This window comes from Micropterus salmoides, unplaced genomic scaffold, assembly GCF_014851395.1.
Source record: "Micropterus salmoides isolate LMB-PRFRI ecotype aquatic unplaced genomic scaffold, ASM1485139v1 Ms_hic_scaffold_12, whole genome shotgun sequence".
NCBI lineage: Eukaryota > Metazoa > Chordata > Actinopteri > Centrarchiformes > Centrarchidae > Micropterus > Micropterus salmoides.
Genome location: NW_024040263.1, coordinates 1,747,269 through 1,762,175, shown reverse-complemented (window position 1 = coordinate 1,762,175; position 14,907 = coordinate 1,747,269). Strand labels below are relative to the sequence as shown.

Sequence of the window (14,907 nt, the reverse complement as noted above, 5' to 3'; positions counted from 1 at the left end):
AAATAACCAGGGTCATAAACAGAAAGCATGAAATATGAATGATTTGTTCAAACATTTGACTGACCACACACAAGCTGACATATCCCTACTACCTTGCGCATGTGGATGGCAAAAGGTTCTGTCCAGCCATCAAACAGCTTGAGGAAAAGGAGGCCCTCATGTGAAGGGATTTCATCTGCGTCATTGATGACAAATACGTCGTCCGATCTTGCGCCCAACACCCTGGACATGCCATTGTGTGTCAGAAAGGTACGCAAGTAGTCATCAGCAATCCAGCCGTCCTGTCGACCACCCTCTGGGAAGTGGTCAAGGAACACGTACAGGATCTTGTGACGTATGTAGTCATACGTGCCATTGAGGAGGAGCCGCAGGAAACTGGGGAAATTGCAGGCATTACAAATGTCATTTAGTGGATTGTTTTATCCAAAGAAACTTACAGTTGTGCATTTGTGCATTGTTATATTGAAACATATCACCTCACAGCTAACTATTTTCCAATGTTATTGTTTTTAGATCTTCAAATGTATTTTACCTACCATTCCAGTAAGCCATAGATGTCCTTTCTTTTTTCATTTGGTATGCTAATTTGTTAGTAAGCTCTTAAAACTTGCTGGAGTTGAATCTCATCACAGTGTACATTAAGACTTTTTTTTCAAGGTTAGATTGTTGTTACTTAAAAATGTCCAGAGTCCAGGATTTTTAAATCAGCTACATTTACAAATTTCGTTTGTGTCTCATGCTTTAATAGCATGTGCACAAACTGCAAACATTAAAAAAACTGCTTTGAACATTCTGTTTGACATTTGTTGGACATCAAGAATCCATAAATGCATTTTGGTGTAAGAATGTAAATGTAACTGTATTCCTTTAGAAGAAAACTCCACAGGGTAACTTTCAACTTCATTGGCATGCACCCATAATGTGACTTTATCAAACGTTTACAGAGACTTGATGAATTCAACAACTCAAGCAAGTATCAAAGCCCTGCTTATTGATTTCCTACTGTACAGAACAGAACAGTAAGAATAACACATAAACATTTTGTAGATGACATTAAGATTGGTAAAAAGTTGCAGCAGAAATAATAACAGCCAACAAAGTCCTTTTTTGACAAATTATGCCTTTCACTACAGAAAACCCACTGTCCATACACCAAACTGACTGGAAGAACAATTCAATTAACCTGTTGATATGCACAGCAAAAGAGAGTGTTCACTGAATGTAGCTGCTTTCATGCAGTGTCACATCCTATCATTGAACACACCAATCTCTTTCTCCAAGGCTACATAGAGAGTCAATCATGTCGCTCTTGTCATAATCTGCTGTAAAATTGCTCCCGAGGCATTTCATGTTGTTGCCAAAGGAATTTGACTGTAATTGTTATTCAGAGCACACACACACACACACACACACACACACACACACACACGGTGTCTTACCTGAGAGGCCGTTTCTCTCCGTAGGCAGTAAAGTTGGATTCACAAACAAGGAACAGATCAACGGCTTGGGCGAGCTCATGAAAGCGTACATGGAGCAGGTCAAACTCGTGGTTAACGTTGATGGCATTGATCACCCTCCGCGGAGTTCCTCTGGGTGTCAGCCGCTCCTTAGTGGGCAGATTGGAGTGATACACCATGGTGGGAACCCCACAGTAAGGTCCGTGCCAACCCGGCCGACACACACATTTGACCAACCGCTTCCCATTGCCTCTGGCCCTGGCCTTGGCTTTTGGAGCTACAGAGGGCTGCTGCTGGACCTCCAGAGGTTTGCGTTGCGCAGCAGGCCCAACTCGAGCAGCTTCCTCAGCCCCATTGGCCACAGACCCCCCTGATTTCCCAGAGTACTCCTTTGGGGTAGCCATTTCTGTCCCCTGCCTGAAGCAAAGGGCTCCAGCTTTGGTTCGGACAAAGTAAGGTGTTTTGTCATCATGAAGTTGGTGTTTGCGGGTGTGGAGGTCTCCCAGAGTTTCTAAGGGGTCCTTGATGAACACCACATGAGGCTCTTTTGCCACCAATGGGGCCTTTGGGATGTCAGGCCCAACATGTTGGGCTTGGATGCTGGGTTTCCGTGGCTTCAAGTGGTCTTCAGCTCTCTCCTGAAAAGAAAGACAAAAATAGAAGGGGATTAAGAAAACTTGTTTAAATTAGGAAGAGTTTAAAATTTGGGGCTATGAGCTGCACACTTGTGAGCCATAATGGGAGGTAGGTGATTCACAGTTGGGTTACTGCCAGTGCGCCGCTTATCAGCATTGCAGGCTGCGGGGGAACTCCGGTGTTGTCGGAGAATTACAAAGCTTGTCTATTAAACACGATAGGCGTCACTCTGTTTTATTTTCGTTGGCCATCTTTTGAATTGAACCTCAAACTCAGAGTATTTTTTGTTTACTTGCTGGGATATAGAAAGATGAACTCCTAGGAGATTTGAACTGAGATAAGGACTCATTAATTGGTGGTTGAACTGTGGGTTTTATATTGAGCGCTTATTGTAAAACACACTGTGGTGAACTTAGTTTTTCTTGTGGTCTATAGGTGGGCTGACCTGATATTATTATATCATATTATTTAATGCCATGACTTGACTCAAATTAACTTTCTCATATTATTATAATTTGATATATCTTCTCCACCATTGCTCATAATAATAATTCTACCTAATTCATCATAACACCGGCCTGACCCACAAGAAAGAACACTGTTTGTTCTATCTCTCTAATATTGTGTTGGTCATACTGTACACTGACTTACTGCTTGTCTGTTTTGAATAATACAGAAAGTAAAGAGCTTAAAAATTATTTGCATATTAAATCGCAATCGCAATATTGGTAAAAAAAAATCGCAATTAGATTATTTTCCAAAATTGTTCAGCCCTAGTCTGTACTAATAACATTCTAAGCATCCCACTAAACTCATGGACTCATGAATGTTCAAAACATGTTTTAAACGTGCAACATGTGTGCACAAGAACATAGATTTATTTGAATACCAAAAACTGATGAGTAGTCAAAGGCAACAGAATTTAAAGTGAGGTGAAGTGAAAGAGAAATATCATATTAACACATTATATTCAGGATAATAATGCAGACTTATTGTCCAAATTTCAATCTAAGCACTAGCCAAAATGAAATAATTTCTTATTATTTCAACTATGTCGTAGCTTCTTCTGCAAATACATTTTATTCATCTTTATTTATTATATCATGGCTGGAGCCAAAGTCTGTCATTGTTATTGGGTTTTTATACTCCCTACTTTCTAAAAGTATATATGAATGTACAGTGGACCTCAACATTGGAAATTGGACCTTGCAGAAACTGGTAAGATTAGTAGTGACACATGATCTTGAAAAGTGAAGAAGTAACTACATTTGTGTTTGCCTCATTGTCAAAGTGAATGAAAAGAGGGCAAATGGTATGTAGTTAATGTTGAAATGAAATACAAATAAATTAAAGAACAACTGCAGCAATCACAGCAGAACAATGATACCTTATCATTAAATCTTCAGTATGAAAGCAATTACTTATCGTAAAACAGTTTTATTACGATTGATAGAGACACTGCATTACCATATGACCTCTGACGAGTGTTTACAGAGCAGTTTTCTTTGTCTCAAAGGCTCAATGAACATAGACTTGGGAACAAGTGATAACACGGTGGGGCAGAATGATAAAAACAGGATGATAAAATAGGATGATAGCAGGAGAAGATGAAATAACTGAATTAATGAAAGAAATACAATCAATAATGTGTGAGATACTATTACATTACAATTACATCAAGAGGGTTGTGAAAATATTTTTCCTCTATGCGAACAGTTTATTACTTTCTATTTCTGTCACAGTTTGGCTCGCTGTCCTTCTGTCTAGCGTCATTCCCACTTCCTCAAATACATTTTGTGGCTGCACCTCAAGTCTTTTAACATTTCCCTTACTTGCATCTTAGAAAAACCATGTGTGGAGAAAAGAAACAAGGAAATATGCTTTTAGAGAAATGAGACTTTCTTTGCAGCGTCACATGAAGCGACGTCATTTTCTGATGACGGTGACAGTCGACTCAAACAGCTGTAGAGACATTTGACGGAGTTTGTGCCTGCATACATGTACACTGTGCCAGTGCTAATAAAAAGGCTCACAGTTATCAGTGCCAGAACAGCAGTGTTTTCTCTCTGTAGCTGTTACCTGCTTAGCAAACACCTGCACATTATACTGTGTAATGTGTCCTGCTCTGACGCACAGGAGTCATTTCTACTGGCAGAATGCTTTTCTATTATTTATTCATTATCTGCATGAATTCATTGTTGAATAACTCAGAATATGATCATGGTGTCTTTTAAACACTGAATATGATTTATCAGGATACATATTTCAGGGGAAATTATGTAACTCATATCAAATCCAATGCTCCGGAATGATAAGCCACACATGACTAAATGTACATTACAATAAATGATCTAAAAGAGTCTCCGACTCTCTCTGACTTTAATCGTATCCATAATAAAAATTGGGGGGGAAAAAACGTTTGTGAAAAGAAAAATCTTTCTAATAAATGAATAAAGATGTCTGTCCTCCTCTTGTTGTTCAGACCTACAATGAACACAGATTTTTTTTTAACTAGTATGGTGAAGGAGAAAACAAACTTGGGAGTGATGCACTTGAGTTTAATCTGTTATCAGTCTTCAGTGATGCTGTGTAATATAACATCAGTCCGATCAACTACAGGGTCCAATCAACAACTGATATTCATAAAGAGGGCATGTTGTATAGCCCCACTAATGGCTTCTCAGAGATCCCTCCTCGCTCCTCTGACCACAAATAAGAGCTTTGACAAGGCCTGCAAGATGGCGGACCAGAACAAAATGAACAGAAGTGGCCACTCAGACCAAACACCGTACATGCTTATATATTTAACATAATATATTTAATGTGACTAGCCATCATTTAAATAGCGTTTTCAACACCAGCTGTTCCTGCATTACGAGGATAGAGTAGCAGTGTTATTGCCATGACAACAGACCTGCAACAATGAAGTCAAAGTTGGGGATAAATCCACTCTTTTTACCAGACTCATCACAAGTCGTAACTCTATTTTATAGCCTTTAATGTTCACCCCAAGTAACAGATTAGGTAGCCTTAATCAAATAAATAAATTGATGAATAGGCTATACAAATGAATGATTACATTGGCATGAATCACAGCCCTCTATAATAGCCTAATTCCAGTGTTCGAGCCAATTGACAATTTAATTAAAATAATGTGGTATAGCCTAATAATAATAACCAATACGACAATTATGAACGTGAATTATGTTCAAAATTTAGGCTAGGCTATTTGTTTATTTATTAAGTTTAGCTATCATTAACGTTTTACTTTGAAGGCGAGCGGGCGCTGTTTCCGGTTTACAAGTTGGATAATGAAACAAGCCGATGCTTTGGTGCGCTAAATTACATTGCATGTCCTCATTCAATGCGACAGTAACACAGCATAGTTCTAACATAGTTTAGGCAGCATTGGCTCTGGAAAAATGAACTCACATGGATCAACATACATTTGCATTAGCGCAAGTAGGACAATGAAATTAGGTCATACCCCTAAACTGCAGATGAATTATACTTCATGCTCGGACCATTTACTGCAGGGCTGTTGTATTTCATTTCTTTTCTGTTCACTCAATAGACAGTAAATAATGTTACAGCAAAGGTTTACACATCTCACCTCATTTGGAGTGTCTCCCCGCTGGTTCTCCTCTGGTTTTTCCCAAGGGTGGGGGGGCGCCGGCTCCTCCCTCATCTCCCGCCCTTCACTGCCAACAATTCCAACCATTACACCCCCAATCCCCAGACCCACCCCTCCTCCAGCCACAGCTCTAGCTTTGGTGTCCAATTGATGGAGAACAGGTAGGGGAGGGGCCTCTTCAGGAGAGGCGGGGCTGAGCGGGGTGGTGGCCACACCCTTCTCCCTCCAGAAAAAGCCGGTGACCATGATGAAGGACTTGATGTTTGGGTACGGAGCGGAGAGCTCACGCAGTAGGGAGACGTAGTGGAGAGCCTTGTAGTAGTGGAGGAAGGAGATGACACACAGGCCCACTGTGCACAGCAAGAACACCCTGTGTCGCCGCATTTTCATCCTGGAAAGAGGAAGGAGGGGGTGAGTGGGGACAGAGAAATTAAGAAACATCAGTCTGACTATTAACATCAGAAAACAATGTTTGTTTTGGAATAATCTCTTTATTCCCATCTGCACTTCTGCGGGCCAACTACAATTAACTTAAAAGTAATGGCCTCAGGGTAAAAAAATCACTCACCACCCCTTGGCTTTGGTAAGAGCAACAGTACAAATAAAAGGTGGAAGGTGTTAGCCTCAAATGCGTGGGGCCATGAACTTGCATTTTACCCCTCAAGCTAGCATGAGTCCAAAAACATTCACCGCTTTTCCACTGAGCGTGTTGTTTTTTCCTCTAAGAACAAGAAAGTAGCTGAAAAGGAGTAGAAATACTTGTTAAAAGGAAAAATGTTTGGGACTATAAAGATTTTAATTTATTTTCAGATGCAAAATACCTTGGGGATCTAGGCTCCTCTTCTTCTTCTAATGTCATTGTTTTGGTTTTACTACCCACAGCTTCACTATTTTGTTCCCTCTCACCACTCATGAGAGTAATAACCAGACACAGGTTGTTGTTTTCAGTGAAAAAGTTCTGATAAACCCACTGTATGCTACCTGCCCAGCACCAAATGGCACACGTAAGCAGTTAATTGGTGAATAATATTTCCCTCATTGTAGAGACCAAAACAGGGCAAAAATAAGTGAATACTGCACATTAATCACATGGATAGAAAAAGGGCTCAAAACAAATGCTAATTTTGTTCAGGATCAGTTGGACGTGTACATAAGCACCTGTTTGCTAACACCATATCACCTCTGATGTGCTTACAGCTAGTTGTACTGTTCCCTAAATGGCAAAATCAGTTAATTTAGGTTTAAACTCAAACCTGTAAAAATGCAGGTTTATTTAATCTAAAACGCTGACAGATTGGTTCCTACGAGCATAATTGGCCACACTGAGAATCAAAAACCTGTTCATGTCAGTGCTATGCCCTAGCTCTGCTCAGTGAGCTGTACATAATTTCCCGCTGATGATCATGTTGGTTAAATGAGTTGATTTAATTTTCATCCAGTAACTTTTTATTACAGAAGATGCACAACAGAAGAGTGAAATATACGTGGAAAAGAGTGAATTGAAAGGGAAGAAAAGTCAACATGGCCATTATATCATTAGTCATACTGACTTTTAGCTTCTCATGCAGGACGTGGGATGAGAGAGGAAGCATGCGAGAAAAACTGTATGTATTATGTTTTATTAAGGGATAATCATAACTTTCAAAAATACAAGGCAACACAGACCAATTACAGATCATCCTAGTTTAGTCCTGTTTGTACACATGTCTATCTGATCAATTTCACCTTTTTTTTTTTTCTCTGTTAAAATAACCTTTAAATAGACCACAAAAGTGGACTCAAAGCATCTAATGTGAGCATCTGTCTTGGCTTTTGAGTGGGATTTCCTTTTTAGCTGGGCACAGGCAGTACAGAAAAGGAACAGGGAAACGCAATGCTTACACAGCAAGATTTATTCTTGCACTCTAATCCATCTTCAAAAAATGCTGGACATCTGAACACATTAAGCATGCAATGTGCAGGGGAATAAAAAACAAAACACTGAGGCACGATGGAAAAAAGAGCCTACTCTGCCAGTGACCTCCCAGCTCCCATAGTGTGAATCTGAAGTAGCTTGTTCAGCACAGCGCCCTGCCGAGGGTCTCAACTACTGGTTATGAAATGAAAAGCGAAGAGGGAAGACAAGTGTGATGAAGGGCAGGGGAGGAGTGAGGTCCAGCTGAAGATGGGGGGAGGACAAAGAGGAAGAGGAGGAGAGGATGGGAGGTGGTGGTATGGAGAGATGTGGTTAGTGGAGAGAGTAGAGGAATGTGAATGTGAGGGCAGAGATGAGAAGAGTGGAGGGAGACTGAGAGTCCTCTGAGAGGATGAAACATTCATGCGCTGCATTAACAGAAAGTTGAGAGCCTAAACAACAGGCTCAAAAACATTAACGTTAACAGCTTACCACAAGTACATAAAGATCTTAATCCGAGTATAACAACATTAGTCTCCACATGAATCTTAAGTGTTCTACAATCTGAAAACAAATCAGAGGGGTCAATGCGTCAAGTTCTGAATCACGACTGAATCAAATCCTGAACTTTGTGTTGTCAAGTGTCATTCATGTTAATGTTATAGGTCTTAAGTAGCAAGTATGTTTTGATTTTTTCAAGTTGAGTGTAAAGTCACCAGACTTGTGACTTGCGTCTGACCCAAGTCACAAGTCTCGTAACTTAAACCCACCTCTGCTGTTTTCCCATTTCCTGAAGTTCAACATTCACTAATCTCTTCATCAGTGAAGCTAAACCTGAGTCCAAAGATTCAGTTAAATGAAGAATAGTTTCTATTTCACTGCATGGACATTTACTCTATGCAAGCATGTATAACAATGCTTTCAATTACGCTGCTCTAAACTAAACTCTAACTAAAGTTTGTTACTTTAATATGAAATGTTGGGAAATTACTTAACTTCTTCTGTATGCAAATGTGCATTTTGATAGACAATAATGGATTACAAGCACCAGACTTTCACAACTCAAGTATTTGCATACGTTTTATTTCAGTTCAGATATTCAATTCATTCTGCACCTAGACTCCAATCTTAATCACAGACAAGTCCCTTGTTCCCTGTCCTATATTACCTCGTCTTTAACCACCCCCAAAACCTGAAGAGGTCTTAGGATAAAAACATAATGTAAGCAGCCATTTTCGGGTAATGTTGTGGGAAGGAAATCTGTCCCACGCCCTAAATGTCTTCAGTCAACAAGCTCTCAACACTGAGAGAAATACGCATCCATAAACAGATAGAGATGTGTTATGTTGTGTAGCTACTCCATCTCTTCACTGAGATGCTAGACTTCCTTTTCAAAATATAAATGAAGCATTCGTAATTCCACAGTTGATATGAACACAGTCATACATGGATGAGAAGAGAGGAGCGGATAAGAGAGAGGAGGTGATGGGACTAGAAGGCAGAAAAGAAGTGAAAGGAAAAGGTGTATGGAAAAAATCCAGTCTCCAAGTCCATTACCTCAGTCTGAAGGATTTATTAATTAACTACAATAACATGGTTAAGGATGCGAGAACACACTATTTTTCTGAACTCATTACTACACATAAACACAATCCCAGGTTTCTGTTTAAGACTGTGGATCAGCTGGTAAACCCAACCACTCCTTGTGCCTCAGCTGGAAGTAATGATGACTGTGAATTGTTTTTATCTTATTTTACCAATAAGGTGGTGTCAATCAGAGCCTCTATTACCCCCGTGGCCTCTTACTCAGAGGTTCCTCACCAGCAACAAGAGAGTTTTAACCAGTTTTATCCCATCGACTTGTCTGAGCTTTTAAAAACAGTATCACAAATGAGAGTGTCCTCCAGCCCACTTGATGTAATACCTACAAAATTTTTACTGAAAGTAATGGATTCTGTTGGGCCCCATTTGATCTCTGTTTTTAACAGCTCCCTATCTACTGGTTGTGTCCCTGATTATTTCAAAAATGGCTTGCGTGAACCCACTTTTAAAGAAACCTGGTTTAGATCCCTCCCTCCCACATAATTTTAGACCAATTTCAAAACTGCCTTTTATTGCAAAGATTCTAGAAAGAATTGTGTCCAAACAGCTGCTCACTGTACTGGAAAATAACAAAATATTTGAAAAGTTTCAGTCTGGTTTTAGGAAGTACCACAGCACTGAGACTGCCCTGCTTAAAGTCACCAATGACCTTTTAATGTCTGCTGATGAAGGCATGTGCTCAGTCCAGGTACTCCTGGACCTTAGCGCTGCTTTTGACACCATTGATCACAACATCATGTTAGACAGACTGAGGCACTGGGTGGGGATCTCTGGTACTGCCCTAGAATGGTTTTCATCCTACCTGTCAAATAGGAAGTTTTGCGTGTCTGTAAACAACTATGTCTCCTCATTCTGTCCAGTTAAATATGGTGTGCCTCAGGGGTCGGTCTTAGGACCCATTTTGTTTTCCTTGTATCTGCTTCCCCTTGGACATATTATCCATAAACATGGCATTTCTTTTCATATTTATGCTGATGACATACAAATATACTTGCCCGTCAGATCCACAGACCCTGGAATGCTGAGTTCACTTAACAACTGCCTTTGTGAAGTTAAAAAATGGATGTCAAATAATTTCCTCCAGCTGAACTCAGACAACAACAACAGAAATCCTGGTCATCGGGTCTCAGCAGATGGCATCAAATACTGCCATCTGCTGGTTCCCTAGTAAATCACATTAAGCCTGTGGCAAAGAACCTTGGTGTTTGGTTTGATAGTAATTTAAATTTCGAGCAGCACACCACAAAGCTTGTTCAATCATGTTTTTATCAACTTAGAAATATAGCAAAATTCGATCTATGTTAACTTTTAAGGACACCGAGACCATTTTACACGCCTTCATCTCATCACGCCTGGATTATTGTAACAGCCTTTTCACCTGTTTAACCCAAAAATCTATTGATCGACTCCAGACTGTCCAGAACTCAGCTGCCAGGCTTTTAACCAGAACAAAGAAATATGACCACATTACTCCTATTTTAGCTTCATTACACTGGCTCCCAGTATGTTTTAGAATTGACTTTAAAATTCTATTGATCACTTTTAAAGCTCTTCATGGCCTCTCGCCTTGTTATATTTCTGACCTTTTAGTCCCATACACACCAGCAAGTACCTTGAGATCCTCGGGCAGAGGTCTGTTGTCTGTTCCAGAGTCTCGACTGAAAACTAAAGGGGACAGAGCGTTTGCTGTCAGGGCCCCGAGGCTCTGGAACAGCCTGCCCGAGGAAATCAGGTCGGCTGAGTCGGTGAACTCTTTTAAGTCCCTTCTTAAAACATGCTTTTATAGGAGAGCCTTTCCCGATCTTATTTGACTTTATTTTATCCCTTTTATTTTATTGTATTTTCAACGCCTCCTATAGGTTACCATTGTGATGAAAATATTTAGGACAGGTTGGGTTGCATGTAGGTTGTTAAACTCCTGGAGGGCATGTACTGGTGCCAAAAACCCGAGTGGAATTAAACCTTCAGTCAGTATCTTATGGGAATGGTGTTTTCATGACAGCGAGGATATCATGGTTTCTTTCAGATAGCAAAATGTCAAAAAGTACATTTAGCAGTATTTTTGACAGGTAAGAAAACAAACTCAGGTGACCAAAGTTAAAGGGGTGTTTGACATTTTGGAAAACTGTAGATTACTTGCCAAGAGTTCAATGAGTGTGACACCACTAATGTGTGTATGCTAAATAAGAATCTATTTTAATTTAGCTTAACGACTATCGCCATCTAGCCAATCAATATTAGTTGCTTTGGGTATTGGATTCAGTATAGTATTGGGTGTTGGGTATAGTATTCAGATCTAACAGGAAAGTTTAGTTGCTGCAGGTTTTATTGTTTCTAAGAACCAGGTGGCTTTTGCAGTCAGTGTTTGAACTCCCGGCCTCCCTGGAACATTTAGTGACATCTTTTAAATGAATTCTCAAAACATTTAGCATACACTTTTATTTAACATCTTTTTATTATTGTTTTTATCTTATATTATTGTTCAGTACTTTATTCCATTTTACTTTTGTATGATTTACTGCTGAAAATGTTTAGAATATAAAAACATTTTTAAAATTTTTACTAGAAAGGAACTGATTTAGCCCATCTCCAATCCATATATGAAAGCACTTACTAACAGAGTAACCACAGACATCGTGTGAGAGTTTCAGGAATTCTCAGGTACATCCAAGCCAAGACATGATTATAGAAATTACTCCAATGTGCTCAGGTCAGCAGTCATTGCCAGTCTATTGTTGCAACCTTACCCTTTCAAACCTATATAACCTTTTGTTATCTTTCAAGCATTCAAACTGGTTAGGAGTGAAAAAGATGAGAAGTATGGATGAGCACAGAAAAACAAAGACTCGCTAGGGAGGTATGCTCTCCCGGAATTTTTGGGAAAAAAATAAGCTACTAAATGCACATCTGATTCTGATGACTTTTAGGATTACACTGCAAATGTACAAAGTACTAAATTATTAAGTGCACATGTATCTTTATAGCCTATGCATTTGTTTGTTTAGGTTTATGTCTGCTACATGCAAATGTATACTAAATGCATTGATTCTCCTCAAAAGCACAGTCCTGGTTTGGCATCTTACCAGCCTGGATCCATGTGTTATGAAATGCATCCAGACCCCTGGGATACAGTCTGATTATTAAGGTGTTGCCTGCATTACTTTGCAACAAACAGGTACTGAGTTTTCTCAAAACCTTTGCAGTGGGCCCCCATGAATGTTGAGTCCATAATTCTGGGTAAAGTTCTAAAAACATTTGATCCTACGTTTCTATAACATATTTCATTTGATATCCTTGGCCATGACTTTCAAACTCCAAACGTTCTGTAGTCTCTAAGTCCAAGCTGATATAATCCTGCAACATCACTAACTAATGTATTTGGCGCACAGCATCAAACCCCATGAATATCTAAACAAAAGTTTCTGCCTGCTGATCTTCTTCCAAGAAGCAGGATTATGGAGTTATGTATATAAGTTTAGTTGACGTAATCCTCAGATCCCTCAAATTTGGAACATGGACTGGTATAAATAAGATGCCCTGCTGAATGTTTCAAGTCAACCTGCTTATTACAACGGGACTCTTTAGACATCACATATTAATATCCATCAGAAATAATCAAGATCTCTGAAGTGAGAGTGGAAGTTGAAAAAGTATGTACAAAATGTGGTAAAACCTTTGATGGGTCAAAAGTCTGGAAAATGTGCCAACAACCAAGTATGTTAGTTTTTAAAAATATTTGGGCTGTGCATTTGCTTTAAAATAAGGACTTGGATGTACATTTTAGCTGTAAGCTACCAGTTGTGAAGAGATTTAATTGTGTTCCACTGTGTGCTTTTTCCTGTCTAAAACTGTACCTGTTGAAGATAATAAAATTTAATTATGCCTTCTTGTTATAATTAAAGATTATTACAGTATTATTTATTTATCATAAATGTTACTGTTGTGTATGACTGCAATTATTGTTATAATTAAGTAATCTGACAATTACCTTCTCAATGAACTGTTTGGTCGAAAAATACAAAAAAATGTTTTTAAATAAATTTAAATTCAATATCACAATTTCCCAGAGCCCGAAGTAATGTTATCATGTTGTTTGTTTTAACCAACCAAGAGTCCAAAAAAAAGGATGTTCAGTTTAATTATCACCAGAGACAAAGAAAAGCAGTGATGACTTACATTGGAGAAGTTGGAACCAATGAAATATTGGCAATTACTTTAATAAGTGTATTAATTATCACAGCAGTTGCTAATAGATTTTCTGTTTAACAACTAATACATTAATGACCTAAGCGTTTCAGCTCTACTTGTATGTTGTTTTGTGATTTTGACAAGTACTACACTATTTTTACTATTAGTATACAGGTAACACTTGAACAGCCAACGAGACATTCAAAACCAGGTATGTTTTCAGTTCAGGAATGCACTGAACTGAGGTAGGAAGACATTTTCAGAAAACTATTCTTAATGTGTGTTTTAATTCTGGCCGGCTTGAGTTCCTGTGTTTACTTGAGTGATAGCTCCTCTCCCCTACAACAATGTTTATGTTATCATGGCCTAGTAGATTCCATATCCCACCTCTTCTCCCCTCTTTCCCTTTCTTTTGCCACCCGCAAGTCTGCCTATGTGTTTTTTTTAAGGTTTTGGGACAGCACATGCACCCCTGGAGAGTTTCGAAAAGCCCAGACTGCCGCTTGACAAACACAGACCAAACATTTGGCTTGGAGACACAGAGGCCCATCAGAGTGATAAACAACCATAGAGACAGAGAGCGAGTATGTGCCAGGAGGAGGAGTTTTCCCAGTTAACTGCTCCTAATTTCATCAGTCTGACGGTGTGTGTGTGTGCACTGCTACTGCTGACCTGTTGAACCAATTTCACATTGACTGGCAGACAAACGGGAGGGGGTCTGTCTGTTGTCGTGGCTACAGTGTGATGGGGTGGGAGGGCCCCTGCTTAACGAGGGGCAAACTGCATCATTATGTGGGTATAGTTTCGTCCCTCATCCCTCTCTGCAAGCAAGAGCATTTTGAGTTGTCACTCTCAAATAAGGACATCATTCACTTTAAATGACTGTGATCAGTCAGTAAAATCTGGTTGAAAGTCATTTCAGACCAAACAGGACCTTTTAAAATATACAAGGCTGCCACCTGTCAACTCCTACAAAAAATACATATAAGTTATTATTATCATCATCATTAGATCTTTATATAATTTGTTTTAACTATCCACATTTTCAAGACATGAATATCATAGTAGAATCAGTCACAGCGTTGTGTTCCATGGAGGGCCAAAATATCGCCCAGATAGCTCTCATAGACTTTTATTTTAAGGCCGACTTTGGTGTGAGTCCTAATGTGGAGAAACAGAGTGATTAAACAACACATTGACACCTGTTTTCACTAAAACATTGCTTTACTGTCGGGAACTAATTTTTCAGATTATTCCGACACCACATAAGGCAGTGCCATTGGATCTCAAACCATTTTCTGATGCCACCAAAAATATATTAAAATTCTTAAATTAATATTATAAATGAGCAACAACTAGTTGACTAAGGAAAATCTATAGTTGGGGTCAACCCTAAAAACAATATGGGTATTTTTAGTCACAAACTGATATTGACACACACACACACACACACACACACACACACACACACACAGATCTGAAACATTCATGCGCTG

General features: G+C 39.2%; 1 protein-coding gene across 3 annotated transcripts in view; it reads right to left on the bottom strand.

Moving 5' to 3' along the window:
• The window catches only part of mgat3b (beta-1,4-mannosyl-glycoprotein 4-beta-N-acetylglucosaminyltransferase b), a 76,289-nt gene that overhangs the window by 9,911 nt on the left and 51,471 nt on the right, over window positions 1-14,907 (bottom strand). For all 3 annotated transcript variants that reach the window (XM_038712770.1, XM_038712772.1, XM_038712771.1), the window contains exons 2-4: window positions 5,707-6,118; window positions 1,440-2,095; window positions 93-375 (exon numbers count right to left, since the gene is read on the bottom strand). In XM_038712770.1, coding sequence (XP_038568698.1) covers window positions 93-375; window positions 1,440-2,095; window positions 5,707-6,118 — 1,351 coding nt within the window. The remainder of the gene's footprint in view (window positions 1-92; window positions 376-1,439; window positions 2,096-5,706; window positions 6,119-14,907) is intronic.